Genomic DNA, 15,989 nt, shown 5'->3' with positions numbered 1-15,989 from the left:
ACAAAAAAAAAAAAAAAAAAAAAAAAAAACATTAATATCAGCACTTGGGAAATATCGTTGGAAATTTGAGATGTTGTTAGAAATTTAAGTACGCTAAAAACGATATTATTTTGTTTTTCTTTAAAATAAGTTATTTATTAGAGTTCTGCACTTTTGAGAGGAGGTATGAGGCTTGTATTGTTTTGATTAATAGGACAATTATTCTCATCTCAAGTTTTATCTGCATAACATTTCGATTGATGTAACCTCCAACCTTCGTCAGGTGTAAAAGTTGCCATGTTTTGGTAGGGGAAAGGTGTGTGTGTGGGAGGGGGGTTAGCTCTTTTTTTTCCTGCCAAAACATGACTTTTACACCTAAAAAAAAAAAAAAAAAATAATGGTTGGAGGTCAACTGAAACGTTCTGCAGATAACACTCAAGATGAGAGCAATTGTCCGATTAATCTAAGCAATACAAATAAGTTTATTTACCTTACAGAAATTAATGAGCAAGTTTTCAACCATTTAAACTCCTTTTTAAGTATTTTTATTTTTGTTGATCATTTTTTTTTTTTTTTTCATTGGAGTTATAAAATTATATATATAATAAATTTATATCTCTGATGGATATAATGATTAATGAAAAATTTAAAAGAAAAATAATACTTAAAAAAGACCTTACACGGTTGAAAACTTGCTCATTAATTTCTTTAAGGTAAATAAATAAATCTATTTTAAAGAAAAAAAAATCGACTTTCTAAAAATTCAAATAATATATTAATATGTTGAAAAAGAACTTTCTTTTCTACATCTATACTAGACTATCCATGACCAAAAAAGGTGTATCGATGACATCTTGCAGTAAACAGCCAAAAAGTTGATGGAAAAAGCCGATATGAGCACTTCCAGACGATAAATTCAATATACCGAAAACAAAACTTTAGCACAAAAAGATAAGACTTATAAGATCAAATTTTATATGAAAGAGTTTTTTTTTTAAAGCAAAAGATATTAAATTTTTTGTCAGCAAATGTTTCAAAAGAAATTTTTTTTTTTTTTTTTTCAAAGAAAAGGATATTAATTTTTAACAAAGGCTCCAAGGGATTTTTTTTTTAGATGTAAACATGGAAACAAATATAAATGGAAAGTATTTAAGTATTTTTTTTTTTTTTTTTTGCAAGAAAAGTTTCAATAAATAAGTGTACTTTTTTCTTCTGTTATTTTAGCAAAATTTTAAAAATGAACAATTGAATTTCAAATGAAACCAATGGTACCTACTGAATAACCATGTTGCAATAACAAAAATATCCAAAAATCATGAAAAACGATAAGGTAGAAAATTAATTAATAACAAGCTTTCCTATTGCTAAATAACAGGACTTTGTGAAACGTGCGGTAACATGGGTGTTTGCTGCAATCACTGCAATTTTCTCAACAGATTTAAACCAGGATTGCTTTGCCATTAATACCAAATATCTTAAAATAACCGTCTACACACCAAAAAGCAGCAAAGAAGATAGAAAATTTTTAGAGGAACACAGTGAACGCACTCACTGAATTGTGAAAGAGGAGAGATGTAGGCATTGCACTTTGTTTATTATTGTTGTGGAGGGGTGTGACATACGGCATAATCACGTTGACACACCTGTTCCTGCTGGATCACCGAAGTTAAGCAACATTGAACCTGGTCAGTACTAAATGGGTAACCAATTGGGACTTTCAGGTGCTGTATATGCTCTCTGCTTATCTCAGCATTGTTTTCAGTCGTCCTGGACTTTTCGTTGCCACTGGACTCAAACAGTGCCGATTCAGGAGAGGTGTGGTTAGGATTGCACAACCCTTGCCTCACAATTACACCCGCAGCTGCCCCTACGGGGGGTATCCTTTGTCTTTTGACTGAACGGAAGCATGTATGGAGGGGTGTGATAACTTGATAATTTTTATTTTTCTGACTTACCCATTTCGGTGGAAGCAGCTTTGCCATTTTTTTCTTCAAGTGGGTACAGTTTACTAACAAGCAGGCGTTGGAACTGAAGCAACAGATTCAAAGATGCTGAGGAGTCAGAAGATTCTAAGTTGTCCGATTTCAGCGTTGTGTCTTCAGATAATTCTTGAAGTCTTGAAAGGGTTTGAGAGGTTGCATTTCTGAAATTTAGTTCAAGTTCAAATGTTAAATATAAAAGGATATTTTTTTTTACAATAGACAACAACCAAAAATGCGGCCAAAAAATAAATATATATCAAATAAATGTTACCAAAGGCAAGATAAGTTACTCTTCTACCTACCTGGACAAGTTTTTGGGGCTTTAACTTATTTTAAAGAGTTTTTCATGTTTGAAATACAAGTAGTGTCAAATTGCTAAGTCAGAATGAGAACAAGATGGTGGACATGAGACCGTCATCTTTGAAGTCTCGATAATCACTCAAAACTCGAAAATTAAAGAAAATACTTATAGTTACCCACCTAATAAATGTCGCAGTAACATTTATCTGTTATGTATGTTTTTGATTTTTTTGTTTTTTTACCACTTCTTGGATTTGTTGTCTATAGTAAAACATGCCCCCAAAAATCCATAATTATATATCCATAAATAAAAATTACAGACACTTCTAACAAGAGTTAACAAAAAAAAAAAATGTGGTCAAGAAACAAATATATAACAAAAAAAATGTTACCAAAGGCAAGATAAGTTATTTTTCTGCCTATCTGAATAAGTATTTTTGTGCTTTAGCATATTTGAAATGCGATTTCGGTTCAAATGTAATTGAGTATTCACTCTGTTCAGTTAGAAAGAAAAACAATCATGGCTGTCAAAAGCATTGCAAGAGGGCATTTGATAATCGGTTAAAAATCGAAAATTAAACAAAATGATGATTGAAACACATCCAACAACTGTAAGCAATTATGCAAAAATGTAACGTTCTACCAGTATTTTGTTTAATTTTCCTTCTTGTATGTTGGTTATCGTAATGAAAATTAATGAAAGCACTAAGTGGTGTTCACAAAAATCTGGGTAAATTTTTATGACGTGCCCCAGTATATTATAAACACCCCAGCCTCCTCATGTTAAGAACAACTTTCGGAATAAACATCCCCTAACCTTGAAAGCCGTTGTTAACATGCGGAGGTTGGAAAGGGGGGGGGGGTATTCTGAAAGCCATTCTTAACATAGGGTGGTTGGGGGTGTTTATACTATGCTGGGGCACGTCGTATAAAAAAACCTGTGCCTTCTGCAGGGGAATTTACCTTCTATTATCCTTTCTTATGCTTTAAGGGGGTTTTCTTTTTCTATAATATAATTAGCGGGGATACCTGTTGTTTCCCGGGTGGAGCAAGGTGGTGTAATATGAATATTGAGCAACCCCCAGAAAAAAAGATTAGATGCAGTAGGCATGGTGGAGAGAGGTGGAAAAAAAAATTTACTCGGCAAAAAAAGAAGTATGTGAAAATCAGTTTAAGCAAACTCAGTCTAAAGTGAAATTAATTCGGTTTTAAAAAAATTAGAATTTGTTTTAAAAGGAAAAAAAAAAAATCACATTACGTAAACCTCGAAATAAGAAAAATATAAAGTTTTTAACCCTGTTTAAATGTTAAAACTGTCAGAAAAAAAAAAAAAAGAAAACCTGTTAAAAAAGAAAAGACCATCATTATGTGTACTCAAACCTAAAGCTTATGATGCAACCTCGTTATCCACTGCCCCACAACACTGTCAGCGAACTAACGTTTTCTTTTTTATTTAAACCAATTCAAGAAAGAATGCTTGACGCGCATGCATAGTTTTCAAAGTCGTTTAAAAAGGAAAAATTTTTTCCAACCCTCCCTTGTTTTAAATGTATATTTCTATACAAAATAATTAACTATTTTTTTCTAATTCTCACATATTATTCAAGTGAGACATCACTCTTTCAGATAGTACTGGTCTTGACCTGGTTCGATGAGGCTAAGAAAAGTTTTTGGGAGACATACAAATACTTATATATATATATATATATATATATATATAGATAGATAGAAGGACAGTTGTCTGTGTGTACGTGTGTTTGTATATCCAGTTAAAAGTAAAAAAAAAAAAACTAAAAAAAAATAAAAATAAATAAACATCTACAAAGTTGGTATTTTCTTGATCACCATTGGCCCTGAGGAATAATATCTATAATATAAAAGATAAAATGGGTGCGCGTGTTGTGCATGTCCACAAAAGGCTTTTTTTTCACTAGGCTTATCAAAAAGGTTACTATTTTGGAGAAGTTTCCTTATACTTCCTAGATTATAATATCTGATTCACTACTTCCTAGTGTTTATTTATCTTTTCCATATAAATAAGGCGAAACTGATCAAAGCAAATCCAACAGGCTGGCCTTCCTGGGTGCAGCACATCTTGAAGGCGATTAGTTTTGATCATGTGAAGGAAACCCTTCATATCAGACAATTGCTATTCATTAAGACATTACCAGAGTTCCCCCTTTTTGGGGGGAGCTGGTTTTCCCCAATATTGTGGGAAAACAAGTACGGCACAAAGCGGAAAGCTTAACTGGCTTCCAGCCAGACGCTCATTTCTGCGCCTGCGTGATCCTTAACTTATTTTTCTTCCTCCTTGATTGACATTTCAACGCTTTACACTTCCACTCACGTCATGACGCAGCAATAAACTCTCAGCTTTTCTTTAATTTTTTTCCCCGCCTTCGTGTCACGGGTTCGAGCCTGCCTGCCTACTATCACATTTTTTTTCACACACCTACAAACACCCGAGCAATTCCGGGCATCCTCGCTAGTCTAAAATGAAAAAAAAAATTCTTTGAGTGGTAAATGAGCCAGGTTTCATCATCGGGAGGAAGAGAGCAGTTTTTCAGCCATTTCCAATATGTTATCTATTATATAAGAAGGATTGAATGCCTTACATTATTTTCAATACATTAATGCAAGAGAGAGGAATGGGCTGGGGAGAGGTAAAAAAAGTGGAAGAGAGGGATGTGGAAAAATGGGGGAAGGAGAAGAAAGAAATATAGAGAGACTAGCAAGGGGTACCCGGCGTTGCCCGGGTATTTGTAGGTGCAAGTGAAAAAAAAAACAGGTGCCCGTGAAAAAAAAAGCCTTGACGACGCACAGTTGGAAAATAGTAAAGTGTGAAAAAAAAACAGGTGCGCGTTTTTGATTGACGTGACGGCAATAGGTATTCAGCAGTTAGCATTTTGTGTGGGACAGTTTTTAATGAGGTCAATAAATCGGTTTGTTTGTTTTTAAAAACCCGAGCTACCGTCTGATATGACGAAGTCGACATTGAACAAACGTTACTTAGCTCTCTAGAGACCACTGGCTCTGGGCCTATGGGTAGAATCGAGTTTCGCTTTTTTTTATACCGAAAACCGAATGTAACGCGTGCCGATGCGGGAAATGTGGAATAATTAACGTTTGAAAGTCAATAAAATTAAATAGACAGGCGAGCTCCGTGGTTAAGTGTGAGATATTACAATTTATAGATGATATAAAAAGTTTTAAGAAGTTGTGAAGTGAGCGAGCTGTTCTCTGAAAGAAGCCTTTTGTGGACATTGAGGAAAAACATAGATACATACATTTTCACTTTTATATTTATAGATGGATTGAGAGAGATAGAAAAATAAAATTTTTGCAAGAAAAAAAAAGATGTTGCATGGACTTAAAAATCGCTTCTATTTTGTTTATATCGACGCAGGCAATGATGCCAAATATCCCTTCTAATTTCTTACAAGGTATTTTTTACCTTTTCTCCTAATTTCATCTTTTTTCTCCACTTGTCACACTTCAAATAGCCATAGCAACATAATAAGACCTTCTGAGCAACTGACCATAGCTCGGTTTTTTAGCATCTGACATTTCTTTTAGTTTTCGATGCACATGATAAAATTAGGAGGCTCAGGTCATTTTTTTTTTTATCAAGGCCTGAAAACTGTCGCTGGTTGGTTTCTATTGAGGCTGGAATTTCTTTGTTGTTTTTAACTCTTTTTCACCCCAAACAAGATTTGGAGAACTGTGGAGAATCAAGCAGCAAGATGTTTGTTCACATTACATTTAAACTTCAGCAAGTTAGCAGAGTCAGGGAAGCAATAAACAGGAAATTCCAAAGTCTGGAAGTGCTACGAGTTCTTCAAGGCACATTCCATTAAAATACTTATAAAACAGGCACAGGGATGCAATATTGTGGCGATGAGATAAGGGTTGGAGCTTGGCCGACAGCTTAGGACCTATTAGGTCAGAACTTGTCTAAAAGTGAGACACTAATGGCAGATGCATCAGCCAAGATGTGGCAACAATACTCCATGAATGGGCGAATGGTGGCCTTGAAGAGGTACAGGATACTCTCAGGTATGAGTAATTTTCTAGCATGAGAGCCTACTTTCTTTGCAGAGGTCTTGGCAATGCCCTCACTATATTTGTTCCAATTCATATTGCCTCCGAATGTCAGGCCGAGGAGTTTAAAAGATGGGCTCTCAGGTAGGGTGTTATTTTTCATGGCAATCAGTGTTTGAGAATACTTCTTGCTATTGTTAAAGGAAAGAAGCTTAGTCTTAGTAGCATTTAGACCATTTAGTTTTAGCAATATAATAAGACTTTCTCTCTCCTCTGATCTTGAGCATGTGAACAGCATCAGTATCCATGCAATTCTCTATCTGTATAAAAGCCAAGTACGTCCAAGGATGGAGTACTGTTGCCACATCTGGGCAGGAGCTGCTAAAAACAGCCTATCCTGCCTTGACAGAGTACAAAATAGACTTTGTGGCGGATGCCCTTTTCTCTTCCCTGCAACCTCTCTCCCACAGAAGAGACGTTGCAAGCCTATCTTTGTTTTATTGTTATTTCCATGGCAGGTGCTCGTCTGAACTCCAGTCTCTGGTCTCCCCTCGTCACTCTTTGACAAAAAACACCTGTCTAGCTGAATCCACTGTCAAAAACTTTCCCCACTCTTTATCTAGGCCTAAATCAAAACGTAGATTCCATGAACAAAGCTTCTTTCTCAGAACTGCACGCCTGTGGAACTCTGTTCCGTCTGCCTGCTTCCCTCCTGACTACAACTTGGATGTTTTCAAGTCCAACGTAAACAAATTCCTGATGAACCGCCCCCTTAAGTAGACACTTTAAATATCCCCACTAACGTACTGTACTTACAATAACCCTTATCCTTGAGTGGTTTCCGGGCCTTGATAAGTGGTGACGACCTTGTAAAAAATAAAAAAAAAAAAAAAAAATCCTCCTTAGTGACAGCTTCTTATCAGTTATTTAAAAACTTTCCTCTATTAATAGAGAGGATACAGTGTCAGATGACCCGAGGTGATGGCACACCATCATTTTTTTCTTTTCATAATTGGTTACGGTTTACTTCATACGGGAAGTATTATCCTCATGTTGGGTTAGCCTGACAAACCCTTGTACAGAGAGACTAAAGGATGTCTAGTAGGCATCCCATTTCTTACTCTTTCTGTTAGTTCGGAGAAAACATTTTTTTAAAACTAAGGTGTCATCACTTATCAAGACCCAATGGCCACTCAAGGATAAGTGTTAAATGAGTGCCAAGAAGGTCGTGATACAACACTGTGATGACTGGTATTGATGGTAGTGCTTGAACAGAATTTTGATTATTCAAAAGAGTGGGTTAACAAGAACTTGTTTACATTAAATTTGAAAACGATCATGTTGTAGTCAGCTGGAAAGTAACCCCATGGTAGTGTGTTCCAAAGACAGACTGTTCTAGAAAAAAATATTACTCATGAAAGTTTTGTTTAAGTTTAAGTAGAGGGAGAAAGGAAAACCGTTGATAGTGGTTGTAGCTAGACGAGTCTTTGTTGTGAATCTTTTACTTACTTGAGTAATTGTTGAATGAGTTGTAGCAATGGAATTCCTGTGGTTCCTTCATCTTGTCTCTGCTGCGCTTGTGCCTCAAGAACGGCTTGTTCTGTTTTCAAGGCATTTGTTGCTTCTCCAAGTTTTTTATCTTCCTCTTCATCTTCGCATTCTCTTTCGCATTCCTTCTCCTGAAATAGATGATGCCAACAACGTATTCATTGCAAATGGTAAAATCCAATAAAATGTTAAAAAAATAGATAAAATAACGATAAAGCAAATTTTAATTAGCATACAAAAAAAAAAGAAAAAAAAAGAAGAGTTCATCTCTATATATAAAGTTAAGTTAGACTACATACTAACTAAAAGCAAGAAATTCTGAGTTTTTAATCAAGGAATTAATTCCCTTATGTCAACTCATTCCTTGAGAAATACTATAATTACAAATTATGCATGTGTGTCCATAAAGAGAATTGGACTGAGCGGAAAAGAAAAAGTGGGAGAGAGCGAGATTGAAACCAGAGGAGAGAGAGAAGTCTTAATACAAATATGTTACACTTTTGCCCCAGGCAACACTGGGTACTTCTGCTAGTATATATATATATATATATATATATATATATATATATATATATGAAAGCAAAATCCTTACATGATTCATCTTAAAAAGAGTTGGACAAAAGAAAGGATTTAGTACAATAAGGATCTGTTATTTTTGTCAAAATTGGAAATATTTTCAAATTTACATCAGTTATGAGGAAATAGCTTCACTGCCTAAAGCAGTAAACCCTAACAAAAAATCCGATTTGGAGTCCCAATAGGCAGATGGCGAAGCACTGCAACTTCTGTAGTTGCGCTGGCTCCAACCGTATTGACTTGCCTTTCCGTCAAACTTTGTCTACAATGCCAAGAGAGGGACCCTAGTAACTGGGCAAAACTAAGTATCCATATCACCCTCCCAGACCTGCCTGCATCCAGAGAGTCAATTCTAGTCTTGAACTATATAGCCAGAGCAGATGCTACAGAGCACCAGACTAGATGCAGAATGTCATTGTCTTATTAGACAGAAGGTTGCTATCATTATATATATATATATATATATATATATATATATATATATATATATATATATAAGAAAAAGAAAATTAAAACTAAGTTGAACTTTACAATCAAAATAACACTGGACTTAATTTTGCATTTCATTCTCTCCAAAGAACTATTTTCGCCTTTCGGATTACCTTGAGAGAATCTTCATGCAACCTGAAATATTATGTATGGTTTGTTTTTATACTTTTTTAAATATCCAACATTTTTTCAGTTGCTTTCCTTGGCAATTTATGGCTATAATAAATTGCGGTTTCACTTAATGCTATAACCTGCTAGTTCTAGCATTGCTACAAATATAATTTGCTGATTTCTTTCTGTCCTCTGATGAGAAAAATAGCATTCTTTGAAACTCCGTGGAATAAGGACTTTCTAAATTGTTTTTTGTAGTATTCAGTCAAACAATAAATTTTTATTGTAAATTTCAATTTACAATTTTAATTTTCTTTCTCTTATAATAAGCTCTACTCTCTCTTGCGTATTGAGCTTTTCTATTCAGTTGGGATTAAATTATCTATATATATATACTTGTACTTTTTTGTAGAAAAAGAAATCCCATACAGTGCTCTATTATTAGGGAAAAAATCTTTCTCGAAATAAGAGCAATATATTTTTTTGTATAATATATACAGGAATTTACATTTATATCGGTAGTCGGTACCGACGGTTTCAAGCCCGGTAGTTGAGGACTGCTCTTAATGTCCGCCTCAGGCTCTCTCCAGCCGACTCTCATCATCATCAGAGATGAGAGTCGGCTGAAGAAAGCCTGAGGCGGACATTAAGAGCAGTCCTCAACTACCGGGCTTGAAACCGTCGGTACCGACTACCGATATAAATGTAAATTCCTGTATATATTATACAAAAAAATATAAATACTGGTATTCATATTAGATTGAAGTTTACCATTGTGTATATCAGGTAAAGACTACATCCTTTTGACTTCATTACTATATATATATATATATATATATATATATAAAATATCAATATCTTTCCCTCTTGCATCTAAGCTTCATCTGTATGTCAAGCTTTTTATTATATCAAAGTCTTCATTTAAAGAACCCTTATATATTTCTTCGATCCCCTTTATATATATATATATATATATATATATATATATATATATATATATATATAATGGGGATCAAAGAGTATATGAGGGTTAGGTGGAGCTTAGATACAAGCGGGAAAAATATTGATTATAGAAAAATATACACTGGTGTATATAAATTTTTTGATCAATTTGAAACAAGGGGATACAATAAGTGTGTAGGGATTATGAAAGCTTTTTATGCCAAACATTTCAAAGTCTGATGCTTCTCATTAGGCGAGGTGCAAGGTTACAAGATAAGGATGTGATGTCTAGCAATAGCCATATAGAGGGAGGAGGGAGGGTTGTCTAAGGGATCATTAAATAATTATGGTATTTTAAATATGTTAGAATGGGGCTTTAGTAGGACTAGGTAAACAGAGGTATGGAGTATGCTTTAGGGATTAGGTACTACATGTTATGGGATTTCATTAACTAATTATTAATCAATTAGGGTCCTATGAGAGTGACATTACTGATCTATACAATTTAAAATAAAAAATAAAGGATAAAAAGAAAACAAATGTGTGGGAGAATAAAAATAGAAGACAAAAGTAAAAAAAAAAATAAGGCAAAGTGAAAGCAAAAATAAAATTTGTAAATGAGAGGTGAAAAATGTTAAGATAGTGATGTATGGTAACCGGATAATCGGGCAGGTATTATGTACGTGCAAAATGAATAGCCGATGCTTGAAATGTATAAACATTTTGACCTCTCCCTTTACTTAAAAATTCACCAAAAATCAGGAAACTAACATGAAATTTTCACTATTCATCAAATAATGATCACGGAATATAATGAACCCATTATTTGAATCTTAGTGGAAATGTATTATTTTGTTTAAACAAAAAAAAAAATTTACTAAAGTTATGGTTTTCAGTAGTTAAAAAAAAAAAAAAAAAATGAATATTACTGTACACGGGTTTGTATTACTGTACACATAGATTCAAAAAAGTTGTCAAAAAACAAATATATAACAAATAAATGTTATCAAAGGCAAGATAAGTTACTTTTCTGTCAAACTGGCTAGCGATTTTCTGGACATTTCTTTCTCCTGATCTCGCGGGTTTTTTTTAAATCTCAGTTGACAACATTGCATCACTAAAAAAACACCACAGGCTTAATGTAAACAGAATGTGTTTACAATATCGGTAAATTTTCAATGGGTTTATTGATAATGTAACCATGTGATTGAACTTTAATTTAAATTAACCACACGTGGTTGCAAAATGAATGCCGACGTTCAAAGTGTATACACATTTTGATTTCTCCCTTTAAAAATTCACCAAAAATCAGGAAATTAACGAATTTTAATGAAAATTGCAGTATTTTTCAAATAATGATCGCAGAATATAATGAACGAATTATTTTTACTTAACTCTTGGTGAAAATGTTTTATTTTGCTTAAACAAAAAACACCTTTACTAAAGTTATGGTTTTCAGTAGTTGAAAAAAAAAAAAAAAAAAAAAATGGATTTATTTTTGCTTTTTCTATGAAAATAAAGCATCATAAATTGTAAGAATAAAACAAAAAAAAATTAATTTTTTCAGGAACATTACGAAAACAGCCCCTAAAGTCTGTATTAATGAATTCAATATAACTCGAAGAAAAATTAATTCCTCGAACTACCAATATTATCATTGAATTAAACATTGTTTATTTAATATTTTCATACAAAAAATTATAATTGCAAAAAATATTTCCTCTTTTTTTTTTAGATTACTTTTTTCATGTAATTTTTATTTGTAAGATTCTAATATTTTCCTTGCCTGAATGAACATGTAACTTACAGTGTAACATAATTTTTATATAATCTTAGAAAATATAAAAAAAAAAATTGAAAAAAATTCCAAAGCAGGAACACAAAAATAATTAAATTAAAAAAATGGTCTAAATTATACAACTGTTCATGATAGGAATGTACAGATGCACTGCTGGGGAAATAGAAAACCAGCACTCCCTACCTCCCTCCAACTACCTAATATCATTTTCAAGACAGCCTTTTGACTTCCTGACATTTTGGGCTTCCGTAGAATCCATGCTTAAACTACTTCATTTGTTTTATTTGAGCAAAGCCAGAATCTCTCACTTTGCTATTAAGCTATTTTTTGTACAAAAAAGGTGTGTTTTTTAATTTAATATCTTAGGACTTTTCTAATTATTTTTGAAATAGACCCAGAAAACTAATATTTATCATTCAAGGAATTTTTACAATGAATTTATTTAACTTCAATTTGTGAATGTCGCCACAAAAACATTTTTCATTATAACTTTTTTTTTACATGTACAAATATCATTTTTGGGGGCGGGGGGTGACTTTAGGCTTTAATCTTTCAAATACAATTAAAAAGTAGTCAAAATCCTATAAAAAAATTATAAACTTGCTTTCAAAACTATGTCCCTCATCATTTTTCAACCACTACAGCCCGCACCTAGTATATGACTATTTCATTTAATCACAAAAATTAATGTAAAGATATAATTTTATACGTAAATTTTCAGGGTTTACTTCAACAGTGCTAAATACATAGGTAGTAAATGGCAATTTAAGCTACACAGAATATTCCGCGTTTCATCCTCGTGAGAATTCGTCAGGCTTATATAGATATATATATATATAATACTTGTTTATTGTTATATAAACATGCTCACATCCCGCTGCTACAAATAGCCACTTGTTTCAATCAATTGAATAGTCAAGTCGCTGCCTGATGATATCTGTTGTTTGATTGAAACAAGTGGCTATTTGTAGCAGCGGGATGTGAGCATGTTTATATAACAATAAACAAGTATTATCAGCTCTTTTTATTGAGCACTATATAACAACCTCGTTGAATTCATTAGTCCATTACTTTTGAATATAAAAAAAACCCGAGTATATATATATATATATATATATATATATATATATATATATATATATATATATATATATATGGGGGTTTAAAAGAATAGGAATGATTCTTTAAGAGACTTATCAGGATAACGCAAAGCTCAATACTCTCTCAGTAACATCAGCCAGTTCTTGCCAGAAGCAAAAAAATTAATAAGAAAATTAGAAAGAATCAATACGAAAATGCGTTTCATACCATCATAACCTACAACAGAGAGATGAAAATATCTATCATTACATAATACATGTCTAAAGTAAACTCATTTATACAAAAAGAAAAAGCTTTGTTACCTTTTTCTCGATTTCCTGAGCTTCTTTCTTTATAGCAGCTTGCAATGCGATTTCTAGACCTCCATCAGCCATAAGGCTACTGACCAAAAGGTCAGTCATGAAACGTTGTCCGGCACTCAGCATTCCAGCATCACGAGCTAATATAAAAATAGAAAAACAATTAAGAAATAGTTTTTATATCTACAGATACTTAACCATTCATTTAACCATTAACCATTTATTGACTCATAGCAAATTCCAAATGAAGCTTATACTGACTTAAGGGGGGTCTTTTTTTTATTAAGTACTTCCCCCCCCCCCCAATTTTTTTTTTATCACAATTTTAGGCAATTTAAGTCTTTCAAAAAAAAAAAAAAAAAAAAAAAAAAAAAAATTGCAATTTTTGGGCATTTGTGGCCCCCTTTTGAGCTCCCGGGAACGCCCAAACCCAGTGAAAATGGACAATCGATGCAGTTTCATGCCTTAAGACATATATATTTGAATTCAGCACCATAGAAAACTATATAGGCATACATACCAAGTTCTTGAGTAATATGAAAAAAGGGCTCCAAAAAGGAATGTTTTTTTATCCCTAAAAGTCCCAGAGGGATGCAAATTTTTTATATACTACCTAGATTATAATATCTATGACTTGCAAACGGATGTCATGTCTACATTTTACTTGAGTGACTTATTTTATAAAATTCCCGCTATTCTGTCTTCTTGCGGGTTTGTTTGTGTTTTCTGTATAAAAGTGAAACTAACTCGAAAGCGAAGTCGTGTTCTTGGTTTTTCATGCTGGGACGTTCAGAAAGCAATGAGCTTTGATCAATGCAGGGAAAACCCGTCATATCAGACAATTGCTATTCATTTGGACACTCCCATTTTTGGGGGAGCTGGTTTTCCCAAAAGCTTAAGTCGTTTACATCCTAAGTTAAGTGCATGATGTTTGACATCCTGCGTCAAATCATTCACTTAACTTTTTAATCGTTTAATTTCAACCATTCTCACTTCCTCTGTCCTCTTAGCGTCACGGTATGATATCACATTTTCTTTCACTTTCTTTTCCGCCTTTGCCTCAAGGCTTCAGGTTCAAGCCTGCATGCGAACACTTTTTTTTTTTTCACGTTCTTTTCCTCCTTCACTTTTTTCTTTTTTCCTACACACATCCAGGCAACACCAAGCACCCCCCTAGTCTAACATGAAATACAAACAAGTACTTGTTCTGTATTATTTGGATTCTTATATTGAGTAAGTTGCACAACATTTTGGTTAATGTAACCTCCGAGCTTCTTCAGATGCATCTTGTTGAACTCAGGAATCTTTCTCTCAAACTTTGCATGGCGAAAGTGGATGAATAAAGTACTTGGCAAAATTCAATTGTAAAAGTTACACTTCTGGAGGTTGAAGGTTCAATCCTCAGTGCAGGCGACGCTAAAAAAAAATACTACTGCTAATTACTTAGGACTTCTACCTAGTTATGGCTGACAGAACCAGAGCATGCTATTCCACTATGGATTAAATAAAAAGTTTTGCTCGATTATTATTTTTGTTTTTTGTAAATTAATTTTTCATTGAATTATCTTCTCAATAATAGAAACAATATTTTTTATTGAAAAAACTGGCCAGCAAAAAAAAAATAAATAAATAAAATAAAAAAATTTTTTTTAAATTAAAAAAAAAAAAAAAAAAAAAAAAAAAAAATTAAAAAAAAAATTTTTTTTTTTTTTAAAATCACAAAACATTTGTTTGGCATCTTCTGACATTTTATATAAAATTGCCCAGAAAACTCCAATTATAGCACAGTCCTTATTCCGCATAAGTATCGATAAACCTTGTTTTACGAGTACTTTAACAAAATGTACTCTGACGAACTCTTAATACTTGTACCCCTCGATGTACATACCTCCGATTAAGCTGAAAAACAGCAAAATCCTATCCTTTCCCTGTAGAGATCCCTAGATGCTAGAAAGCATTATATTCTAATAGTTTCTTCCCTTGGACCGGACACACTTTAAAATGCCCTCCTCGTTTCCTGCTTCTCTGAATGTACTAAACTGCAGAAGTTTAAAAGTAATGTGAACAGACAACTCACTACTCAACTCCCAACAGTCTCCTGTTAAACATGATCCCAAATGATGTCTCTGAATTTTTGAGATGAAGATTGGTTATTTGTGAAGTAAATAAATAAAGGGTTCCGTCCAAATTCCCGAGTTCAACAGAAACATTCTCGAGTTCGACAGGATTCACCTGAAGAAGGTCGGAGGTTATATCGACCGAAACGTTGTGAGAACAGTAGTCCGAGGAATAATAATACACATGATCCCAAATAGTAACCCCGAATGTTTCAAGTGGTAATATGCTTTGTTTGGGGGATGGGTGGGGAAAAAAAAAAAATTCTAAAGTTATAAGTTTTATTGAAATAAAGTTACTAATGTAAACAATTAAAAAGGGGGGAAAAAAAAACCGGTTTTCGTAACTTACTTCGTGTTGCTAGGAGAGAAGAAAGAGCTCTTGCCCTCTCATCAGCTGTAGGCAGCAACAATGACCAGCCTATTTGTAAAGCAGCCTGGGCAGCATTCTGAATGGTAGATATGATACCCGATGTACTTGCCAGCATTACAACACGCTGTTTAAGACTGTTCACAACTGCACTACCAGGTTGAAGGCCAAGGACTTCGGAACTTTCATTTTGAGAAATTGCAACATGAAGCTAAAAGATGAAAATATGCATAAAAATTAGTCAGACAAAAAAAAAAAAAAAAAAAAAAAAAAAAAAATGCAAATTGGTGACATTATGGGTGTTAGGCTGAGCTACAGTTCTGTTCAATCCTAGGAGGT

At 33.4% G+C, this 15,989-nt stretch overlaps 1 protein-coding gene across 5 annotated transcripts in view; it reads right to left on the bottom strand.

The window, feature by feature from the left end:
- The window catches only part of LOC145268339 (E3 ubiquitin-protein ligase HERC2-like), a 500,726-nt gene that overhangs the window by 325,680 nt on the left and 159,057 nt on the right, over positions 1–15,989 (bottom strand). For all 5 annotated transcript variants that reach the window (XM_080123842.1, XM_080123845.1, XM_080123844.1 and 2 more), the window contains 4 exons: positions 15,633–15,861; positions 13,170–13,306; positions 7,812–7,981; positions 1,935–2,122 (listed from right to left, as the gene is read on the bottom strand). In XM_080123842.1, the coding sequence (XP_079979968.1) occupies positions 1,935–2,122; positions 7,812–7,981; positions 13,170–13,306; positions 15,633–15,861 (724 nt within the window). The remainder of the gene's footprint in view (positions 1–1,934; positions 2,123–7,811; positions 7,982–13,169; positions 13,307–15,632; positions 15,862–15,989) is intronic.

The sequence above is a fragment of the Euprymna scolopes genome, chromosome 43, assembly GCF_053919585.1.
Source record: "Euprymna scolopes isolate OS-2025 chromosome 43, ASM5391958v1, whole genome shotgun sequence".
Lineage (NCBI taxonomy): Eukaryota > Metazoa > Mollusca > Cephalopoda > Sepiida > Sepiolidae > Euprymna > Euprymna scolopes.
The sequence above is the reverse complement of the archived record's forward strand: the minus strand, read 5'-3'. Positions and strand labels throughout refer to the sequence as shown.